At 56.7% G+C, this 22806-nt stretch overlaps 2 protein-coding genes across 2 annotated transcripts; one reads left to right on the top strand and one right to left on the bottom strand.

The window, feature by feature from the left end:
• The first annotated feature begins 8002 nt into the window (after positions 1 to 8002).
• CLDN23 (claudin 23) lies at positions 8003 to 9191 on the top strand. Its single transcript, XM_053941217.1, has one exon. It carries the CDS (start codon positions 8126 to 8128, stop codon positions 8822 to 8824), a length of 699 nt encoding a protein of 232 aa, XP_053797192.1. The 5' UTR covers positions 8003 to 8125; the 3' UTR covers positions 8825 to 9191.
• Positions 9192 to 9914: 723 nt separating this feature from the next.
• LOC128787023 (low-density lipoprotein receptor-related protein 4-like) lies at positions 9915 to 18010 on the bottom strand. The gene is made up of 20 exons (XM_053940870.1): positions 17954 to 18010; positions 17507 to 17719; positions 16782 to 17336; positions 16173 to 16388; positions 15776 to 16014; positions 15565 to 15694; positions 15045 to 15223; positions 14744 to 14930; positions 14286 to 14504; positions 13874 to 14057; positions 13400 to 13601; positions 13167 to 13331; positions 12672 to 12872; positions 12036 to 12579; positions 11769 to 11897; positions 11482 to 11589; positions 11157 to 11393; positions 10613 to 11033; positions 10245 to 10380; positions 9915 to 9983 (listed from the first exon to the last, which is right to left on the bottom strand). Exons 1-20 carry the CDS (start codon positions 17994 to 17996, stop codon positions 9927 to 9929), a joined length of 4365 nt encoding a protein of 1454 aa, XP_053796845.1. The 5' UTR covers positions 17997 to 18010; the 3' UTR covers positions 9915 to 9926.
• Between the last annotated feature and the right edge of the window lie 4796 nt (positions 18011 to 22806).

Below are 22806 nucleotides of genomic sequence, written 5' to 3'. Positions count from 1 at the left end.
AAAATTTTGACCTCCATAAAGGACTTTGTGTTATCCCATTCAGACTTCTTGTCAGAAAGGGAAATACCATCTAGATGAAAGATGGATATAAAATTAGAGCAAATAAAGCACCTTGACAAGACTATTCCTGGCTTACAGTCAGACTAGAAAGAAATATACAGAAAGGAACCGCAGGAAAACAGTCCTGGCTTTCCTACTATTTACTGCTTCCATACTGTGGGTTAGAAGTCATGATACACTATCTTAGAAATATTGTGGATAATGTTAAAGAAATCAAGGCCAGAGGAATGCCAGAAAGTAGACCCATCAGATGACCTTAAAGACCTGGCAAAGAAAGGATTTGACATAATCCAGATGATATTCAATTCAAGTCAGGTATAAAACACTTTGAAATGGATCAATTCACCCCAAGGAGAGAATGAGACATGGGATATGCTGGTAAGACTCTGGATCGAGGTGCCAAGGTATGACAAGACCAGATACTGGGTCCTACATGTTGGCCACAACACTTTGGCCTCTTCAGGGATTTGCTTTGTAGAGGTCTGAAGAGAAGAGGGGCAGAAAGATGGCTAGTATTCAAGGATAACCTCCTACAAGCTCCAGAGCAATGCATCCCAATGAAGAGGAAGACTGGAAAAAATGCCAGTAGGCCCACGTGAATGAACAAGGAGTCCCTGGACAAACTCAGACTCAAACCCTCCTGTAGGGAGTGTACAGAGGGTGGCAGCAAGGCCAAGTAACCTGGGAGGAATACAGATATATTGCAGCCAGGGATCAGGTTAGGAACTGCCCACCCTGACAGAATTAAACCTGACCAGGGTGTCAAGGGCAACAAGAAGAGCTTGTATAGGTACATCAGTAATAAAAGGGAGAATGAGAGACTTGATTACCCAAGACATAAAGAAGGTTGAAGTACTCAATGATTTTTTTGCCTCAGTCTTCACTGCCAAGTGCTCCAGGCACACCAACCAACTTGCAAAAGTCAAAGGCAGGGATCGGGAGAATGAGGAACATTGCTTTAGGAGAAATGTTTTGAGACCATCTCAGACACCTGAAGTTGCACAAGTCCATGGGACCTGATGAGATAAATCTGTGGGTCCAGAGGGAATTGGCAGAAGAAGTGGCTAAACCTCTATCCATCATATTTGAGAAGTTATGGCAGTCTGGTGAAGCACCACTGACTGGGAATGGGAAAGCATTTTTAAAAAAAGGAAATAAGAAAAACACAAACAAACCTCTCAGTGCCACCTTGGTGCCCGGCAAGCTTATGAAGCAGATCCTCCTGGAAACTATGCTAAGGCACATAATAAGGTGATTAAAGCACATAATAAGGAAAATAATAAGGTGATTGGTGACAGTCAGCATGGCTTAAGTAAGGGCAAATTGTGCCTGACAAATTTGGTGGCCTACTATGAGAGGGTTACAGGGTTGGTGGCTAAGGGAAGAGCAACTGACATTGTCTACTCAGACTTTTGCAAAGCATTTGACACTGTCCCACAAAACGTAATTGTCTCTAAACTGGAGAGATGTGGATTTGGCTGATGGACAACTCAGTGGAGAAGGAATTGGCTGGGTGGTGGCACTAAAACAGCTGTGGTCCTCTGTTCAATGTCCGAGTGGAGACCAGTGACAAGTGGTGTTAGGTGGCCTCGGCTGGGACCAGAGCTGTTTAATGTCTTTGTCAGTGACAGGGACAGTGGGATCCGGTTCATTCTCAGCAAGTTTGCTGATGAAAACAAGCTGTGTGGTGTGGTCAACATGCTGCAGGGCAGGGATGCCATCCAGAGAGATCTGGGCAGGCTTGAGATGTTCAACAAGGCTAAGTGCAAGATCCTGCAGCTGGGTTGGGGCAATCCCAACCACAAATACAGGCTGGGTAGAGAACAGATTGAGAGCAGCACAGAGGAGAAAAGCTTGGGGATTTTGGTGGACAGAAAGCTGAACATTATCTTCAGTGTGCCCTTGCAGCCCAGAAAGCCAACTTGTCCTGGGCTGCATTTGAAGCAGTGTGGGCAGCAGGGCAAGGGAGGGGATTCTGTGCCTCTGTTCCACTTTGGTGAGACCCTACCTGGAGTGCTGCATCCAGCTCTGGGACCTCCAGCATGAGAGGGACATGGACTTGTTGGAGCAAGTCCAGAGGAGGTCCAGAGGAGGGCTGGAGCATCTCTCTTATGAAGACAGGTTAAGAGAGCTGGGGTTGCTCAGCCTGGAGAAAACTCTGGGAAGAGTTTACAGCACATTCCAGTATCTAAAGGGGCCTACAAGAGAGCTGGAGAGGAATATTTTACAAGAGAATGTAGTGGTAGAACAAGGGTAAATGATTTTACACTGAAAGAGTGTAAGTTTATATTAGATATTAGGAAGAAATTCTTTACAGGGAAGGGGTCACAGCACCAAGCCTGACAGAATTCAGTAAGTGTTTGGACAATGCCCTCAGACACATGATGTGATTCTTGGGGTTGTCTTGTGCAGGGGCAGTAGCTGAACTGGATAATCCTTGTGGTTGCCTTTCACTCAGGATATTCTTTGATTCTATACTGTGAGGGTGGTGAGTCACTGGAGCAGTTTGCCCAGAGAATTTGTGAATGCTTCATCCCTGAAAGTGTTGAAGGCTAGATTAAATGCGGTTTTGGGCAACCTGGTCTAGTGTAAAAGGTCCCTGCCTATGGTGGGGGAGGCTGAAAGTACATGATCTTGAAAGTTTCTTCCAACCCAAAACATTCCGTAACTCAATGAAATAACACAGAAACAAGATACAGCTATCTCTCCATCCACAACTATTAGAATGAATTCCCATATACCAGAAGTTTCACAATTTCTCAGCCTCCAGATCGGGCACAGGTCACCGCTGTCTCCCACCCAGGGCTTTCTCAAGGGGAAAGGTTTAAGCAGGTCTTTTCCACTGTGGCCTTGGCTATATGTCCAATGGTTTGGCCCACAAAACTGACCAAACTCCCAGCAAATACGTAAAGGCACATGCATAAGCCATCTGCACTTTGGTTTCAGGTGTTTCGGCCCAATGGAAGATCAAAGTCCATGCAGAGGAGTCACATTTACAGTGTAATGAGATGAACCTCCATCATGGAGCAATGCTTTTGCCTTGCCAGTTGCAACATGCTGTGCACCCACAAGCACTACCTTTGCCTTTTAACTTGCAAGATCTGTGGCCCAGGAACTGGACAAACATGCAGTTTCCACAGCCAGACACAGCTTTAACTGCTCTCTTACTCTTGTCTGAAAAGGCCTGCACCTTCAAAACTCAGCACAAGAGCTTCATGTCTAAACTACTCCCAACCATTTCAGGACTGAGTCAGACAAAAATAAATATAGCTGTAAAAATGCTTTTTGTATCATTCTCGGAACTGAAAGCAGCACTGGGCAATCTGGCAAGTCCAAGTGCAGCAGTTTAGAAAGTGAGGGAGGTTAACAGACGAGTGAATACCTGGGGGGCATCTAATAAGGCTTTCAACAACTCATTCCCAGGATCCAGTCTGAATAGTGTTCAGACTCACAGCTGGGCTGCAGAAAGAGAGCAGGAACGGCCTCAGTGCTCATTGACAGATTTACTGTTCCCTGCAGGCGTTACAGGATGCTGACCCCAAATTGCAGCTCCCTCATGCTGAATTTTGAGCAGGGGGAACAGCCAAAACTGCAATGGCCTCAGGCCTGGATATGTTAAGCCACTGCTGGGTCACAGCCCTGGAGTGAGCCCTGCCAGTATGGGTGCTTGCAAGCTCTTTAATGCCCAACACATCCCTGCTCTCTGATAACCCCTCTGGAGTGCATCTTCAGGGCTGCTGTTCGCACTCTGGTCAGCCTGGAACGGGGGGCAGGTCAATGGGCAAGTGGAAGGCTAATAAATCTGCTTGTGGAAGTGCCACCACAAAGGATGGATAGCTGGGGCATGGAGCTGCCTGCTAGGTGCTGACCACTGCTGTCTGTGCTCTGGGGAGCATACACAGATCTCTCTTCCACATTCAACCAGCCAGGGGGATCACAGACCCTGTCCTGCCTGGGGCTCGTCCTTGGCCTCCCAGCAGGCACAAAGACAGCAGTGTGTGTGCCCAGGGAGGAAGCTGGGAGCTGGGCTGGGAGAAGCCCATTGCAACTGCAGCTGTTTGCACAATGCAGAGCGTGTTCCACTTGCACTCACATGCTGCAGGGGCCATGGCTAGAAAGCAAGGAGAACCCTCAGTTTGCCCTCTTAGAAATTGCCCCATGCAAAACGCTAGAAGAAAAAGCAGCAAAATGGGTCAGAACAAAATCATTCAACCGGGACACCTGGCTAAGGGAGTTTTCTTTTGGGATGGAGACTGAAGAGAGGCTTAGACAACCAGCTCTAAGGCAAAAAATCACATCATGGGCTGTTTGAGCCATCGTGCTTTGATCCCAGCCTGCAGGGATTTAGAGCTTCAACTGAAAGGCAAACACAGATGGATAGTGGAGCTACATAAGTGTCTAGACCAGAGGAAATTGCAGCCCCCTAAGTGCAGGTCCTGCCTGCACAGGCGCTGTTCTCAGCCAGTTCCCATCTCCTACATCAGGCAAGACACAGGTGACTGCCACACTCTGCAAAGCGAATTCTCCTCAGGTGAGAGAGAGGATAAATGATATACAGCCAGGGTCAAGTATTGTGCCTGCTGGCTACCTGCCAGTCACAGGGCAACCCAGGGTGGCACAGCACATGTCCACAGACCTGGCAGCCTTGTGGCTTGGTGTCCAGCATGGGCCAAGCCCACTTTGAACCCAAGAAGGAATCAGGGACATGCAGGCACTGTGGTGGTATGGGGCCATCTTGCCGTATGTGACACAGGCAAAGCCCCAGGGTCAGTGGGATGTAAACAGGAATTACCAGCTGCAGGCTCCTGCTAAACAGCCCTGGCCCCAACTGTTCCTCACACAGCAAACAGGATGCTGAGAGATCCTGCTGCTGCTGAGGAAGGGAGTCAGAGTAACCTCCTTGAAAAGGACCCCCCTGTCCCCAAGTCTCAGTGCTAACAACAGAGGGGCAGGGCTACCTTTGTGCAGGGAAGCTCTTCTCTCCAGAGCCACATTTTGAAAGCTCAGTTGGGCCTAGATGTCTGATCAGGCTATGGATCACATAGGAAGCTGGGGAGATTGTCATGTGCATGTGTTCTTTGGCCATTGCTGGCATCAGGCAAATTCTGCTCAGCTGGTGTGACAATGGGGTAACCCAAAATCTACTGGTCCTCCTCTCCACACTGACCTCACACTGTCACCTAAGAGACACTAGTACTTGTCCAGTCTAGGGTGCCATCACCACCAGTGGCTGGAAGCAGACAGCTAGGGAGAGGCAGGGAACAGGCTGGACACAGGAATATTGCCCTGACTTCATTCCCAGCCTTCAGTGAGGCAGGGTATCTGAGGCTGGAAGAAGCAACTCAACACTAAGTACCTCATAATGAATTTTTTTTTTTTTTTATTCTTCCTTGGAACCAGTCTCAAGTTCTGACTTTCCTGCCATAGATCTTTTCCAGGTCCAATTAGCTCAAGGCCTTCTGCTGCTCCTCCAATTTACAATGGGGTGTTGAAATATAGTAATAAAATGCAAGCCAACTCAACCAGGCCTGGATAAAGTTTCCATCACGTTCTTGAAGAGATGACTGTAACATGCCAATGTAGGAAAAACTAAGTCACAGCCTTGGAGAAGTAGGAAACACCAAGTAAGGTGGCTTTTCCCACTCAGTAACTAGGGCAATGTGTGAAGGAAGGCAGTTTCAGCCAGACCATTTTATCTCTGCGGCCAGATGGCTTTAAATGCTTCCCCAGAGCTTGGAAAGGGCCAGGCACTTCTTTGAATTGCTTTTTATACCACCTCATTAGAAAGTAAAAGAGAAGAAATGAACAATCTATAACTTTGTGGCAACGGGAAACAGCTCTGTTAATCCCATTTCCTTCCCCAAGCTTACTCAGGGCAGGTCATCCAGCATCAGGGCCACATCACCTAAACTGCTTATCATTGTCCCACAGTCAGGAGCCTGGGCATCAGCCCAAAGGGCAGATGCATCCTCCTGGGCATTATTAATAAATTAGAAAGGCCCAGGTTTTTAATCCTGCCCTGGTGCATAATTGTGATACTCCTGGGATCCAGCTTCTGCTGCAGCTGCAGATCCAAGCAGTGGCCACCTCCCAGACTCAAGCCTGCATGAGCAAGGGCAAGAGGGGCACAGCACTGTGGGAGGAACAGATGAGAGAAAAAGGAAGGTGCTGCAGACGGAAGGATCCTAGGGCAGGCACTGCAAAACCCAGGGTGGGCATTACCCTCTAGGTTTCTTAGCCTTTCTGGGGAAAATGTGGGCAAATCCAATAAAATGGAGAATTCCTCCCTTTCCGTCAGGGTTGGCACATGCCCCACCCACACATCTGGGATGGGGAGAAAAGTCCTGGCCAACCATGCAGGATTCAGGGCTTGCTATCACCTGCTGACAGCTTGGCTTGGATTGTCCGTGGGCAACCACTGCTATACCTGACAGCACTGCCACCAAGCTGTGATTTGTCACCTTAGTAAAAGCCTCCTGAGCTAGGAGGAGGCAAAGGGCACTGATAGATGCTCATCCATGGCACTGTGCCACCCAGCTTGTTACCAGCCCTTTCCCTCTGCCCCCCTCTCCTCCAGGAGCACTACATCTCACAGCCAACCTCCACTTGGTGTCCAGATGGAAAGGTGTCCAGATTCAGCTCACAAGAGAGTCAAGACTTTCAGGTTTCAGGCTTGCAGCACCTGTTCCTGTGTGGGGATCCCATGGCAGAAGGCAGACTCGGGAAACACATCAGACCAGCAGCATTTGGTGTGTTGGTTGGACCCACGGCTCCCGGGGCAGTAGTGAGTGTCTTGGCACAGAGTCAGTGGCTGGAGTAGGGTAAAAGTTACAGAAGTTAATTGGGCAGGAAAGGAATCAGCAATCCCTAGCTTAGTTTCCCAGATGAGGAGTGCCAAGTTTTAGCGAGCTACTGGCTGCATAAAACAAAGCCAGGTGTTCCTGTTCTGGAGCTATGTTCATCTGGCTTGCTCTGCAAATGTGGCTGGGGACATGAGCCTTTGGCTGAGTCCAACCCACCCCTGCCTTCCAGCTGGACTAAGATCCAGTGTTCAACAATTTCAAAATCCCTCCCCAAAATGATCTAGTGCCCAGAGAACTGAAAGGCTTCAGGACTTTGGCAAATAGCTGTGGGACAGAGGAGTGGGGAAGGGAGCCGGGGACAGCTGGTCCCGCTCAGATCCACCCAACCCTCCAGAGGAAGGCCTTCCTTTCTCCAAGGTCAGGAACCACTGCCGTGGGGCACACACAGGCAGCCAGCCTTCCAGCTCAGCCGGCGTTGCTCATCCCAAATTGATCCACAGAGGATGCTGCCCTCTCCTGGGCTCAGTGTGACTGGCAGAAATTCAGGGAAATTTGGTAAGGCCCAAGACGAGTGCTTTTTGGGGCTCAAAATCCCACAGCGGCGTTCTCAAATGTGGTGATTTCCCGTACCTGTCTCAGTGGACATTCCAGGGACTCTTCCTGCCAAGAGCCAAGCTGCTGCGTCTGCGGGTGCCCTCTGAGGGCAGCGTGGGACGGGAGGAGCAGGGCCAAGCTCAGGAGCTCTCTCTCCCTGAAGGACAGGGAGATGGGGAGGTCTCTTGGGCCAGTTACCAAATGTGAGATCTGCCAGCATTTCATCTTAATTATTTTCATTAATTAATTTGATAGCAAAATAAGCTGCCATGCAGTTAATGAAAGGAGCTGTAACAGGGTCCTATGCCGCCCCAGCAGCCCGGGCACGGCCCCCATCCCGCCACCTGCGAAGGGGCAGCGGGAACCGGAGCTCCGGCGCTCCCCGCGGGCTCCCGCCCCCCGGGAAGGCGCTGTCCCCGCGGCAGGTGCCGCCAGCCCTGCCCGGGCCGGGCTCCGCCCGCCGGCACCGCCTCCTGCCCGCACCTCCCCAGGCCCGGGCCGGGCTGGAGCGGCTCCGAGAGCTGCCCGCCTGAGGGGCTCCGGGACCGCCGCGGGACCCCCGCCCTGCCTGCACCGGTGCCACAGCTTCTATCCAGCGAGCCCCGGAGCTCCCGCGGACCTCGGGCGAGCGGGAGCCCTCTGGAGCCCGCTTCGCCCACCTCCCCGGCATGCGGACGCCGACGGAGATGATCGTGGGGCTGGTGCTGTGCCCCTGCGGGCTCCTGCTGACACTCACGGGCACGCTGGCACCCAGTTGGAGGCAGGTGAGCCTCATACCTGACCAGCCCATGGACGTCGTCTGGGAGCAGGGCATCTGGGACATATGCAGGGAGCGGCAGAGCACCCATGACCGCCTCTGCGGGCAGGCTGACGAGCTGGGCTACTTTGAGCAGGTGCCCGTGCGGGTGGCCCAAGGGCTGATGCCATCCTCTCTGGTGGTCACCCTGGTGGGCTTGGTGGTGGCTGCCCTGGGTGTTCGCTGCTGGCAGCCGGAGCCCCGGCACCTGGTGGCCGGCGTGGCGGGGCTGGTGCTGCTCCTCTCTGGGCTGATGAGCCTCGTGCCCAGCTCCTGGTACACCCAGGAGCTGTGGGCACTGCCTGCACCGTCTGGCAGCACTCTGACCGTCGGCTACAGCTTGGTACTGAGCTATTTGGGAAGCTGTCTGGAGATCCTGGGGGGGCTGGCCCTCACCCTCAGCTTCCATCACTGCTGCAAAGAGTGCAGGGCTCCCAAATTCCCCCCCACCCCTGTGACAGAGGCTGGGTCGGGCTCCAGTAGAGCTTACAACAATCCCTGGGATGTGCTGGAGGATGAACAAGATGGACAGCACTGGGGGAGAAGCCCACCTTGTGACTCTGACTTATAGTCCCAGCACTGGGACAACAGTCACCTTCCTGGCACCAAGAGCAGTGCTGGCCCCTGCCCCTACAAGCCATGCCCTTCTCCTGGGGCCCCTCTGAACAGGCTGGAAACAAGACCAAGGGCCTCTTTTGAATATTTGCAACTTCCTCAAAAGCCTACTATGCTCCAGGATCTACAACTGTGCCAGAGCCATGCTGGATTGAGGACCAGAGGTGGCTCCAGACCCTCTGTGCCACTTTTACCTCATCTTCCTGTACCGTACACAGCAGCTTGGGCAGAGACAGCTTTGGTGTTCCTATGTAAGCGACATACAGGTCAGAAGTGTGTAACCTTCAGAGCTGGCAGCAGGGGAGGGGAGCACCTGTCTCACATCTCTGCCCAGCTCAGGACTGTGCGAACAGCAAAATAAATTCAAAGCAATGGGTTTGTGCTGTGGGATGGTTATGGGCTTTCTGCCAGGCAGGTTGGGCTGAGAGCCAGTGGGTACAGCTCACCCAACTTCCCTGTTTTGCCTGAAGCAGGGAAGAAAGGTCTATAAAAGGGCACATCTAGCTTTTATAGCACTTTCCCAAAGGACTTTCCCCCCATGGTCAAAATCAGCTTGAGAAGAGATTTCTCCTTCCTGGAGAGCCACTTCAGTACAGCCACTTCAGGGTGGAGTGGGGAGGGTGGGGGGAGGAAGATCACAGAGAAAAAAATAGCATTTATTTCCCCTTTCAAAATTAGCTTGGTGTGAGGTGGTAAAACTGGTCTCACTGGTTTGTAAGGGACACTCAAGAGGTCAGAACTCCACTATAAAATCCTTTTCAGCCCCCTGCATAGCAAGGTAAGAGCCAAGCCAGCTTCCTTGCAGAGTTATTTGGCCAGATTCTTTTACCAAAGCACCCTGGTCAACAAGCTAAGCCTTGCTGCAGAGGGACAGTACTCAAGGGACAGTCTCAGAGAGTGTGTTGGACTTGGAGACTTCCTGATAAACCTCCCAAACATTTTTTTGTCTTCATTCTTACGTTCCCTAGGTCTTGGACATCTAGAAAGAGCAAGCCAATCCCCCCTCCCTGGCCCACACACAAATCACAATGGCACAAGAGATGCTGCACAACGTTCCTTTATGAAATTACGGTGTTGATGTGAGATGGTCCTTTCCTCAGCAGGGCTGGCAGCTCCTGCAGAAATCACAGATGGGTGTATCAGGGGTGAGTCTGACCCAACCTCTCTAAGCCCACTCCACACCTTAGCACAGGGGGTCCAGCCACAGGCAGAGTGGGACAGTCCTGTCAAACTCTAGGCACGCCTGGTCTTGCCCCTCTCCTTCAGCAGGAGGGCAGAGCTTGCTTCAGGAGTGGGCACCATGCCAGCACTGGGCCCTGGGGCACTGCAGGGTGGCAGAGGGGTCCCTAGCAAGGCCTGCTCCAGATGCTACTCACCTCTTTCCCTTCGTAAGCTTCATTCACAAATGTATCACTCTTGGGGGGAAGCTCTTCCTCCTCCTCATCCTCTTCCTCTGGATCACTTTCACGGTGGTACAGGGTCAGCACCCGAGTGGAAGCAGTGCTTGAGGTCCTGGAGAGGGAAAAATGTACACCGAGAATGGCACGGCCAACTCCTAGAGATGGGGCAGATCCCAAAGTCCTGCCACAACCCCTGGTAACAGCCTGCTGGGGTGATTGGAGGTTTCCATATAACCCAGGAGTGCATCAGGACTCCACCAGGACTCCACACCATCCCTAGGCAAGGAGACCCTGTCCCTCTCTACTCCCAGTTGTACCTGGCCCAGTCCAGCCCTAGAGCTCACCTCCTCCGCCTGTCCCGCTTCCGCATGTAGGCCAGGGCCCCCACAGCAGCAGCAGCAAGCAGCAGGAGCACGGCCACCCCCAGGGTAATGGGTCCTGCCAGGGGCTGCACCTCGGCCTCCTCGCAGTAGTCACCACGATAGCCCAGGGCACAGTGGCACATCACTCGGCCAGCCTCGATGGCACAGTCCCCACGCAGGTTGCATGTCTCACTGCTGCAGGGCACAGCCCCCAGCACCTCCTCCGTGCTGGGGGATACCACGAAAGGCTCTCCATGCTCCTGGGGGCCAGGGGCTGCAGATAGGCTGGGGCGGGGCTGCCGAGGCTGGGGTGCAGCTATGGATGAGACTGGTTTTTGTTCTACATGGGACATTCCTGATGGTGCCACTGCAGGGACCTGCATCCCCACCTTCACTGTGGCGCCTGGAGGGATGGGCATGGATCAGTAGAGACTCAAGTAAGACCCCCTTCCCAAACTGGGGGAGACTGGGCAGGCTGTCCCGTGCCCAGGACCCCAGCATGTCCCAGCTGTGGGCAGGCACTCACAGTCAGACTCATCGGAGCCATCGGCACAGTCGGGGCGCCCGTCACAGACCTGCTCTCTGGAAATGCAGCTCTGGAGGTCAGGGCAGGCCTGCAGCGGGGCGCGGCAAGGCGGTGCCAGCGCACACGCTGCCCCATGCACCAGGTGGTATCCGGGGGAGCAGCGACACTGCCGCCCTGCAGGGTTGGGCAGGCAGAGCTGGGCACAGCCCCCATTGCTCTTCGCACAGCCATTGGTGCCTGCCAAAACAGCACTGGTTAGCACGGCCACCTCAAGGCACAGATGAAACCCCACAGATGCCCTGGGCTGGGGCAGTCCCAGACCCACCTTCCTGTGAGAACTGGCTGTAAATCCTCATGGTAACCAGCTCCTGTTCCATTGGGAACCACCAGTTCTCAGCCCTCTCCAGCCGGCTGTGCCAGATCTTGCTGGAGCCTGGAGACACATGGGGTCAGCACCGCTCCACCTCCTCCCACAAGGGTGCCTGAGCTGGGAGGTCCCCTAGCTTGCTCTTCACCCCACAGAGGGGTAAGCCTGCACCCCAGAGGGACTGGCAGAACCCCGTGTCCTAGTGCAGTAGGAGGAGCTGGGCAAAGCACAGCAGACAGACCTACCGTTGGTAGAGGTTGTGCTCCAGAGCAGAAAGCCTTCTCCTACGGCAAAGAGCGAGAGACCATGCAGCCCTTCCCGCACCAGCCGGAAGCGGGATCCATCCAGCTCAACACTGCTGATGGTACCTCTCTCTGCAAGGCACAGTGGAGAGGCTTCAGGGTGGTGACAGAGAGGGCTCTGGGCCACCCCTCAGGGCTGTGCTTTGCAGACTGAACGCCTGCACCACTGCTGCTACCCCTCTGCAGTGCCCTGGCTCAGTCCTCACTCACCATGGTCTGCCCAGTACAGCCTGGTGCCAGCACCCCCAAAAGCAAGGCCAGTGGGAGCCCGGGCTCTCTTCCAGACCACTCTGCGGCCAGTGCCATCCATAGCCGCACATTCCACCACAGCGCCACGCCCATGTCTGCCAGCTGCTGTGACAAAGCACATGGTGGAAGCACGAGGACACAGTGCCAGCCAGGCAGCACCCTGCAGCCCCTCGCTGAGTAGTGCCAGGGCCCACCGCCCCCTGGGAGCTGCCACATGGATGGTGGGTGGCTGTCCCCCAATCCAGTAAAGGTTCCCACTCAGCCAGTCCAAGGCCAGGGATGTCACCGTGCCCTCCACAGCTACTGCCTTCTTCCAGGACAGCCGTCCCCAGTCCTTCATGCGCAGCAGTCCGATGGAGTTGCCTCCCACTTCTGCAAAGTACAAACTCTTGTCTTTCACTGCATAGTCAACAGCTGTCAGGCGGCTCACCTTGGCCAAAGGCAGGGCTCGGTGCGGGGGAAGCCCTTGGGATCCAGCAGATGCGGGCAGGTCCTTCAGGTAGACCTGGAGGAAGGAGGCAGCACTAGGATGGGGACCCCTCTTCCCTGACAGTGGTGAGAAGAGCAGCCCCCAGGGCTGGCTGCAGAGGATAGTACCTGTGCCACAGCTGCCGGTGAGACCAGGAGGGCAAAGGCCGAATCACGGATGGGCAGACAGGTGGTCTCATTGGCGGCCAGCATCAGCCCGGCAGGGCAGCGGCACTGCCCAGTGTGCCTGGCGCTCAGCAGGCACAGGTGGGAGCAGCCACGCGTCTCACACGGGTTGGGGGCCGCGGGGCGCAGGGCTGGGTGCATCACCTGTGGGACAGCAGGCTCAGCCTCAGCTCGGTCAGCACTTGCCGGCAGAGCTGAGCACAACTGACACCACACCATGCTACCAACACCCACACACAGCCCAGCTTGGGGCAGGATGGTGAGGCAGAGATGCTCCCAGAGGACCAGAGACACTTGGCCACAGAGACTGCTGCTCAAGGACCACTGGGATGGGGGTACAGCTCCCAGTGCCTCCTCACTCAGAGGACAACAGCGCTGTGCAGGATGGAAGATCAGCAGAGCTGGCACAGCAGGGCTTGGGGCTCCCCAAGAAGGTACCTGGAGGCCATGGGGCTGCCCGTGCCGTTTGAGCAGCACGGTTCTGTTCTTGCTGCTGGCCTTGTCCACCTGCTGCACAGACCATGTCTTCCTCTCTGACCAGTAGAGCTGCCCCTCACACACAGCTGCTGCAAAGGGGCTCTGGATCCAGCGCAGCTTCAGGACCTGTCAGAGAGGCTGTCAGTGCCCACCCTGGTCCCCATCAGAGCCCCATCGTCAATGCCCCACCACACCTTCACACTGCTGCCATCCAGACGTGCAGAACCAACACTGCCCAGCTTCTCATCCAGCCAGAAGATCCTCTGGGTGGGGAGGTCGAGGGCCAGTGCTGTGGGCCAGCCCAGTCCCTGGGCCAGCAGCACATGCCGCCAACTCCCATCCATACTGGCCTCCATCAGCCTTGAGTGGCTCCCCACCTCTGACCAGTACATCAGCCTAGTGGGAAGACAGGTACGAGCCTATGGACCTGACACAGCATCAACCCAGCACCAAGGCAGCCCAGAGCTTCCCATCTCATCATGGGTGTATTGAGAGCTCCATACAGGTGCAGGTGTCTGGGCTCTTTCTTCTCCTGTCATGCAGTCCTCACAGCACCAAGGTGAGGCCATCCCAACCTCTTCCCCAGCCTCTCATCTGCCTCCACGGAGGAAAATGGGGCAGGGCAGGGATGGCAAGGAGGTCCCTATGTCCTCTTGTCCCAGACTTACCCTGCCAGAGGCTGGAGCACCAGAGAGTGGGGCTGGTCCAGGTCTCCATCCATCACCACAGTGTACTCTGGTATCCCTTTCCAGGCAGCCCCCAAGCGAGTGGCCAGCACCTGCCCTGCTACCCCATCTGTCCAGTACAGGTTCCTTCCAAGCCAGTCCACTGCTATACAGTCTGATCTCACACCTGAAATGCATCCAAGAGGCAGCACCTGTGTGGGGTGACAGCTGCATGGCCCTTCAGCATAATGCTCCCAGCCCAGGTCCCTCCATCTCAGGAGCTCTGGCTCTTCCCAACCTCGTTCCCACTAGCGCTTCTCCACATAAGGGATCACAGCTTGGCACTCCACTGCAACCTTGAGACTGCACACTGGGGGGACACCAGCTCTGCTAACCCCACGTTGTCACAACCCACCTTTGACCAGTGTGCCTTTCTTTCCTGAGTTGAGGTCCTGCCAGCGGATGCTCTCTGTGGCTAGGTCCATCCAGAAGACTTTCCTCTCCACCAAGTCATAGTCAAGTGAGAAGACAACACGATCCTTGTCAGTGGCCAGCACCACCTCCTCATGGCCACTCCGCAGGCCATAGGACAACACCTCGGACTGCACAGCCACCAGCAGCTTGGGCTCTGGTCCTGGGGTAACACAGAGCCACACAGACCCTGCTCAGCACTAATGGTCCCATAGTTCCAGCATATGCAGGCAAGGGACACAGCACTTGCAGGCATTGGAGCTTGCTGGGACTCAGCCCATTCACAGGACTATGAGGTTTCCCATGGGCAGCAGACACAGGGAGACAAGTATCCACCAGCCCCTAGTGTATCTTAGAGGGCCAGGGCCAGCCTCAGTGCTGCTTGGCCACCCCAGGACTTACCAGTGAGTTTGCAGACGTGGCCATCGGGCTCCAGCAAGTAGCCAGGGAGACAGCCACAGCTGTAGGACCCTGGGACATTAAGGCATGTCTGGCTGCAGGCTCCCTTGCCCCACTCCATGCACTCATCTATGTCCATGCAGGACAGACCATCCACAGCAAGCCGATAGCCTGGGCCACACCAGCACCGCTGGGGGGAAAGGCACCATCAGCTGCCTACCCTGGGGACACGAGGCTCCCTTCTGCAGCTGGAGCAGGGCATCATGGCATGACAAGCCCCTGCCCCAGGGCTGCTGGCACTCACAGGGCCCTGAGGCGAGGAGTAGCAGAGATGAGTGCAGGACCGCTGGCAGGGCACAGAGCAGTTCCCCCCCTCGTCTGAGCCATCCGCGCAGTCCTCCTGGCCGTTGCACACCAGGGATGCATTCAGGCAGGACCCCAACCCACAGGGGTACTCATTACTCTGACAAGGAGCAGGGTGGCCTGCAGGGACATGTGGGGAAGGCCGCCCTGAACCTCATCCACCAGCTCCTTTTGCTCATTTGGGGCAGATTTAGCTGCTCCCAGAGGCTGGCCAGAGCTCGCTGCAGCCACATCCAGAGCTGTGGCAGTAGCCTGGCTTCAGGCTATATTAATCCAAAGGCCACTGGCCCCTGCAGGGAGAACAGCTACTCAAGACCTGGAGCCACCAGAGCTGCTGGGAATAGGCAGCTAGCATATGGGGCCCTTCACCTCAGCACGGACACATATCCATCTCCCTCCATGCTGGGCACCCACCAGCCACCCCTGGGTGAGACAGGGAATAAAATAAGGGTGTTGCTCACAGCCAGCTTCGTCACTGCCATCAGTGCAGTCAGTCTCTCCATCACAGCGCCAGACATCAGGGATGCACTCGTGGCCATGGGAGCAGCCCCACTGCTGGTCCTCACACAGCTCTTCCTCCCAAGGGCAACCCTGCAAGCCAGAGGGTGAAAAAGGCTACCCGCCCTCCTGGGCATGAGTGGGGACAGGCTGTGTCCCCACTGCTCCACTCACCTGCTCATCTGAGCCATCCCCACAGTCAGCAGCACCATCACAGCGCCAGGCCTCTGGCACACACTCCCCACTGTGGGAACACGTCACCTCACCCTCACGGCAGAGCAGTGGCCGGGGCACAGCACAGCCTTCCTCATCTGAGCCGTCCTGGCAGTCATGGTCACCATCGCAGTGCAGGGCCAGGGCCACGCACTGCCCACTCCGACAGGAAAACTCAGCCGGACCACACTCCTTCAGCACTGTGGGCAAAGGCCAAGGCTGAACAGGGGCACTGTCCCCATCCTCTCAGCAGGTTGCCCTGGGCAGTGCCTGCTCCTGGACCCACAAGAAACCTGGTGCATCCACCTGTGGGGCAGGCAACCCCAACAGTCCATCCCATTCAGCCCCAGGGCCTTACCACAGCCCTGCTCATCCGCGTGGTCCAGGCAGTCGGCATGGCCATCACACAGCCAGCTCCTGGGGATGCAGCGGGTGGCAGCGTCGCAGCGCAGGGCACATTCCTGTGTGGGGGTCCAGCAGCCCCTCTCATCCGAGCCATCGGGACACTGTGGCACCCCGTCGCAGCGCTCTCCCGCCCCGACGCACACGGCTCCACTCGCACAGTGGAAGGCCCCTGGGGAGACAAGGGGCTTTGCACTGCCTGCAGAAGGCAGCCAGGGTGCCCAGACCCTCTGCCACCCCTCCAGTGACCTAGAAAGGCCCCACAAGTGACAAGGCTTGGTCCCTTCTAGACAGTGCATCTCCAGCAGCCTAGGTCCTGAGCAAGGCAATTGCAGCAGTCCCAACTCAGCCACATCTAGGCCATTATGAGCAGTGAGATCAACTCTATCCTTTTCCAACAGCACTTCAAGCCCAGTGCCAAGCTCAGAAGGAACCAATATGTCACGTCACAAGCATCAGAGCCCAGGATACAGACTTTACCAGGACCCTGTCCCAAAAACCCCACTAGGAAGCAGCCAGAAGCCCTGGCACAGGGTGACCCAGCTGCACAGGGGATAGCTCCTACCTGGGGTGTTGCAGAGCTGGGCGCACCCATCCTCATCAGAGCCATCTGCACAGTCCTTCTCCCCATCACACAGGTACTCCTGGGCCACACAGCCAGTGCCATCATGGCAGGGCACATGCGTGCGAGAACAGGACAGATGGAGAACTGGGGTCAGGGGGTGTGCAGTGCTGGACTGGAGGGGTGGAGTAGGTGTCACCACCCATGCAGAACTGTTTGAGCGTGGGGTGGTTGTGGTTGGCTGTGGGACAGTGATCTTAGTTGTAAAAGATCGAGTGGTACTGGTGGCTGGCTGCACAGTGGTAGTCTTGGTCAGTGTGGTCCGGACAGTGGTTGGTGCAGGGGTGGTCTTCTTTGATGTGGACTGTCTGGTGGTGGTTTGTGATGTGGTAGCCTTGCTGGTTGGTGCAGGAGTAGTGCTGAGTGCAGTGGTGGTCTGGCTTGGCGGTGGTGTTGTGGTGGAGGTGGTAGGCCAAGCAGCAGTGGTGCTTGTGGTTGTCCTCATAGTGGTGGTCACAGGTGGAAGGAGTGGCACGGCAGACCCTTTGCTTGGTGGCACTGGCAAGAGGATTTGGAATTTGTTGGGACCGTACCCTCCCCACACTCCAGGCACCTCCCAGAGCACCCCATATGACCAGCAGTAGCCAGGCACCCTGCCACAGCTCAGAGTAGCACGGGCCACCCAGCTACAGCAGCAGCACCAGGCACAAAGCCATGGCCATTCTTACCAGCCTGCACCTCTGAGCCCACGAAGGCCACCACTCCCTGCACACCCACTGCCGGCAGGGACAGAACGAGGGCCAGCGTCCTCCGGTCCCACAGCAGCAGAGCTGTCCCATTTGCTGATACCAGGTATGGCTCAAAGGCGGCCACGAGGCCATGGGACCAGCTGGGTGCCAGGGTGACTGCTTGCCGCTTGGTCAGACTCAGCGCCTGCAGGCCTGTGAGGTAGAGGCATGGTAGGACCTGGAGCTTGCCCGCATCCCTCATGGCCCACCCTGCACCCTACAACCCACAGCTATGGCAGGGACCTCATGGCTTAGGCCAGGATCCTGAGTCTACCCCATGAGCACCCCACTGCCCAGGCAGGGACCTGCTGCTTGTAGGGCATGGCTGATCACCCCTGCCTACATCCACCACCTCCAGTCCCTGCTTCACATACCACCAGGGCTCACCCAGGGCTGAGCTCCAGAGCACGCTGAAGGCTCTGCTGTCCATGGCCGCAGGCAGGTCTCCAGGCCACGTCTCATTCCAGGCATCCCACGGAGCACCCCCCGCCAGGCTCAGTGCCTGCAGGGGTTGCCCACGGGCCAGCCAGTACAGAGCACCACGCTGCCAGTCCAAGAAGAAGTGCTGGATGCTGCTGCGAGCACGGTGCAGGATGCGCGGGGACTTGTCAGATGTCCGGATCACGCCGATGTCCCTCCGGTTACATGCGAGCCAGTACAGGTCCCCCGAGCGGATGTCCACACGGGCAGAGCAGACTTGGCAAGAGCAGGCAGGCAAGCAGTTATGAGGCTGTCCCATGACCCTGCACCTCTGTCTGGGTGCCCCTAGACCCTAAACCCAGGGCACAGCTGCCCACTGCCTTGACATGGCCTCACTGTGCTCTGCACAGACCACTCGGACTGTTCAGACCACTGTGCTCTGCACCCAGGAGATTCTCAGGCTTCAGGAAGTATCAGGAAAAGGAGTGTGCCCTCTATCACCCCATAGGGTCTCTCACCTGGCAGCCCAGTCACAATGGCCTCTCTCCTGCCAGGGTGGCCCACAACACGCAGCAGAGTCCCACGGTCATCTGTCCCATAGAGTATTGACCTCTGCCAGTCCACATCTTGCAGGTGGAGGGGCTCCTGCCACTCCTGCACCTGTTTGGTGTGTGTTCCAGGGCCCACATGCACCAGGGAGATGGCCTCTCCTGATGCATACATGATGGACAGCTCTGCAGAGCATAAGGGCAGTGTGTGAGCACAGCCCCAGGGACACTGGACGGAATCACCAGAATGAGCCAAGAAAGAAATGTCACAGCACTGGTGTGTGCTGGGAACCTCATCCCACCAAAGCCACAGCCCGTTATGGCCCTCCTCCAACTCCCACATGGATGTATACCACCCCAGAGAGCCAGACCCTGCTCACCTGCACACTTCCCTGAGGGCAGAAGGAAGAGGCCCTCTGGACATGCACACTTGTAGCCCCGAGGATGCACAGGGGACAGGAGGCAAAGGTGACTGCACAGGCCCAGAGCACATGCAGCAGTGTCCCCTGGGAGCAAGAGGATGTTAAAAGCTCAGGCAGTCATGACCCCAGTATCTCTCCCAATCCCCAAAAACCACAGGTTGTCCTGGGACTGGATAAGGGCTGGAGGCAGGGTAGCAATGTCACGTGAGTTAAGGGGCCTCAGGTTTACCAAAAGCCATGGGCCTTTCCTTCAGTTTAATAGGTCCCCTCTGTACCAACCCCACAACCCCTCATCACAGGAACAGGCAAACCATTGGGCAGGACCTGGGGAGCTCCAGGACCCAGTGAGCCTTCCCTAGCACCCAGGGATGTAGTGGGGGTTGCTGCCATGCTGCCAGCCCTGCAGCAGTGCAGCACCTGCAGGTACTCACTGGGAGGCTGCTGCAGTGCATGCAGCACAGTGAAAGCTGAGATAGGGGCATGGAGCAGCACTGCGTGCTCCAGGGGAGAGGCCCAGGTGGCTGACACCAGCTCTGTGCCATCGGTCCAGAAGAACCGGCTCTCAAACACGGCCAGGCCCAGCGGCTCCGTGTGGCTCCGCAAAACAGCGTGGAAGGAGTGGCGCCCGCTGCCATCCACCCGCAGTGTCTCGATGGACTGGGGACAAGGCAAGGCACGGTGGCCATGTGGCATCCCCACACCTTGGCCCTTCTCCCAGCCCAGGGATGTATGCCAGACCTAGGCACTGCTCCCTGCTCCCTCCCATGCTTTGGCCATGGACACAGCGGAACCAAGGCCATCCTCCCAGCTCCCACCTCATCATCTCCCTGGGTGGGAGAGAGCCCTCCTGCCCCTCATCCCTACCTCCTTGTACTCGCTGATCCAGTATAGCCTGCCAGCCACATGGTCCAGACTCAGCCCCACAGGCTCCTCCATGGACACAACTGTGAGCTCCCGCCAGTTTGAGCCATCCATGCCGGCTCCAGCAATGACTGTCCGGCCCCTCTGTCCACGGTTGACCCAGTACAGGGACCTGGGGGCAAGCACTCAGCACCCACTTCACAGGATAATACCAGTGCTGCCATGGCCCCACAGCAGGCACCACACGGTCAGCACCAGCACTGCAATCCCAGAAGCCTGGGCCAGCCCTGGCTCATTCACTGCTCACCTTGCAGCTGGATGTACTGTCAGCTGCTCTGGTGCAATGTCCTTCCCCAGCACTGTCACATACCCACGGCCATCACCCAGCCCTGCACAGATGGCTGGAGGATGGCTGCTGGCCCAGTACAGTTGCCCTGTGAACCAGTCCACAGAGATGCTGTTCACCTCTCCGGCATCTGTAGAGACAGAGCAGTTTTAAGGCACACCTGCTCCAGGCTGTGTGGCTGAGTGGCAAACTCAGGCTGCCCCTTCCTCTATACAGGAAAAGCAGTACTGGGGTGGCAGGCCAGCTCTCAGCACCCATCTCAGCCCTGCTACAGCACCCAGCACGCTTGATCCTCCTCACCTGCATAGAGAGGCTGTGTGCCTTTCCCTGGGTGGTGAACACGGAGCTCTCCATCCTCTGTCAGCCAGTAGTAGGTTTCTCGGAGCAGGTCATACACCAGCGCGCGGGGCTCGGTCTCAGTGGAGAGCAGGGGCCTGTAGGCTTGGGTCCGTACATCCAGAACGGCCAGGTCCTGCCCCACGGCCACCAGGATCTGTGTTGAATTGTCTGCCAGGGTGAGAGGAAAGTCACTCATTGACCAGGGACACAGCTAGCCGGGGGCACTGCCCAGCCCTCATCCAGCCTGGGCTCCCCTCCTCTCCCTACCTGCCACTTCGCAGGCGGTGCCATGCCGCAGGGTGTAGCCCTGGAGACAGGCACAGCTGAAAGTGCCTGGGGTGTTGGTGCACAGCTGGCTGCAGGGGCTGTACTCCAGGGAGCACTCGTCCACATCTGCACAGATAGGTGAGGTCAGCAGCCTGCCACAGAGCTGCCCCAGACAGCATTGCCACTGCTACCCTGGGACTACAGGCAAGCTGTCTAGATACCAGAACATGGGCCTCAGCCCCAAAATGCACCAGCTGCTGCTGGGACATTATCTAGACACAATCTTTATGGGCCCAGGTGTGACACACAGCCAGGAGCAGGGCAGAGGCAGGTGCTTCCCCAGAAGCATGGGCTCTGTGGAGACACTGCTGTCAGTGGCCAAGGCTACATGTCATGGAAGCACATGCACCCTGACCTCCCCTTACCAGCACAGCTTTGCCCATCTGCCTGCAGCACCCAGCCAGCCCCACAGGAGCACTGCACTCCCCAGTGTGTGTCAGTACACGTCTCTGCACAGCCCCCGTTGCGTACAAAGCAGCTCCGACCTGTGGGGATACAGCAAAGGGTGACATGAGGCAGGACAGCTCTGTGGCTCCCCTTCCCCTGTCCCCACCCAGATGGGCAGCAGCCAGCAGCTGCATGTAACTTACCACATGTGCTGGGCTCATCTGTGCCATCCAGGCAGTCATCCTTGTCATCGCACATCAGGGACTCCAGGATACACTTGCCCTCATCACACCGCACCATACCAGGTGTACAGGGGGCTATGGCACACACAGCTCATGTCAGCAGGGTGGACCAACACCCTGGGCACAGGGGAAACCGTGCGTCCCAGACTCATGGGGAGGCCCCTCAGAGCATCAACAGCTTCCTGGGAAGCTTGCCACCATCCCAAGGGAAGCTGGGGCCCAGGAGAACAAAGCAGTCCCTAATTCACACATGGCCCAGACAAGTCTCACCCTACTGAGGAGCATCCAATGTTCTTGCTTACCACAGACATCTTCATCAGAGGAATCACCACAGTCGTCAATCCCATTGCACTTCCACTCAGCCATGATGCACACCCTGTTCCTGCACTGCCACTGCCCAGGCAGACAGGGCTGCTGAGGACACCCCTCCTCATCCCAGCCATCCTCACAGTCTTGGTGCCGATCACACAGCTCCCAGTGTGGGATGCAGTGGTGGGTGCCTGGACACTGAACCTTCTTTGTCCCACACACTGAGGAAACAGCGCAGCACTCACCAGCCTGCCCTGCATCCCCAGCCAACCCCACTCAGCCCCCCCAGCAGAGAGTACATACCACAGTCCTGCTCATCAGAGCCATCCAGGCAGTCAGCAGCACCATCGCAGCGCCAGCTGCTAGAAACACACCGGCCATCGTCACACTGCCAGACATGGGGGTCTCCACCACAGGCAACATCTGCAGGGACAACACACAGTCACTGGGACCTACTGCTATGGCAGAACAACAAGGGTCCACTTCATCCTGGCACGGGACAGGTGCTGGCAGTGCCCAAAGAGCACAGGTTCCAGGATGTGTACTCATGCCACAGCCATTCCCAAGGACCGCTGAAGCATGTATGTCCTTGCAGGATGCTACACAGGCAGAGCCAGCAAAGACTGAGGTGCCTCTGTCCTGTCCTGCCCCACCACTCCCCAGAGCACCAGGGCCCCTTGATGCCTGTGCAGCACAATCCCCAGGCCACCCCATGACACTGGATGGGTGCCACTCACCGCACTGCTCGTCTGCGCCGTCAGGACACTGCTGCTCGCCATCGCAGAGCCAGGGAACGGGGATGCAGCCGGAAACGCAAGCCGCCTGGCGTGAGGCTGCACACGAAGGGCTGGCAGCCGCTGCGGGCAAGAAGGAGCCGGGCCCGGGATCAGGCGGGGCGGCCGCAGCGGGCATCCACCTGCACAGCCCCGCTGCAGCTCGCCGCCTGAGCGTCCCGGCATAGCCCCGTGCGGGGAGGGACCAGTAGCATCCAGGGGCACCTCTGGATCTCCTCCGGGGCTAGAAGAAGAACTGCACCCTT

This window comes from Vidua chalybeata, chromosome 4, assembly GCF_026979565.1.
Source record: "Vidua chalybeata isolate OUT-0048 chromosome 4, bVidCha1 merged haplotype, whole genome shotgun sequence".
Classification (NCBI taxonomy): Eukaryota; Metazoa; Chordata; class Aves; order Passeriformes; family Viduidae; genus Vidua; species Vidua chalybeata.
Note: the sequence above shows the minus strand (reverse complement) of the source record. Positions and strands in the feature narration are given on the sequence as shown.

Coding starts and splice junctions, on each gene's coding strand:
- CLDN23 (XM_053941217.1), top strand. CDS start 8,126: ATGCGGACGCCGACGGAGATGATCGTGGGGCTGGTGCTGTGCCCCTGC.
- LOC128787023 (XM_053940870.1), bottom strand. CDS start 17,996: ATGGACAGCAGAGCCTTCAGCGTGCTCTGGAGCTCAGCCCTGG. Junction 12,873..13,166: donor GGCAGCCCCATGGCCTCCAG/GTACCTTCTTGG, acceptor GCTGTCCCACAG/GTGATGCACCCAGCCCTGCG. Junction 10,381..10,612: donor AAGCGGGACAGGCGGAGGAG/GTGAGCTCTAGG, acceptor TTCCCTCTCCAG/GACCTCAAGCACTGCTTCCA.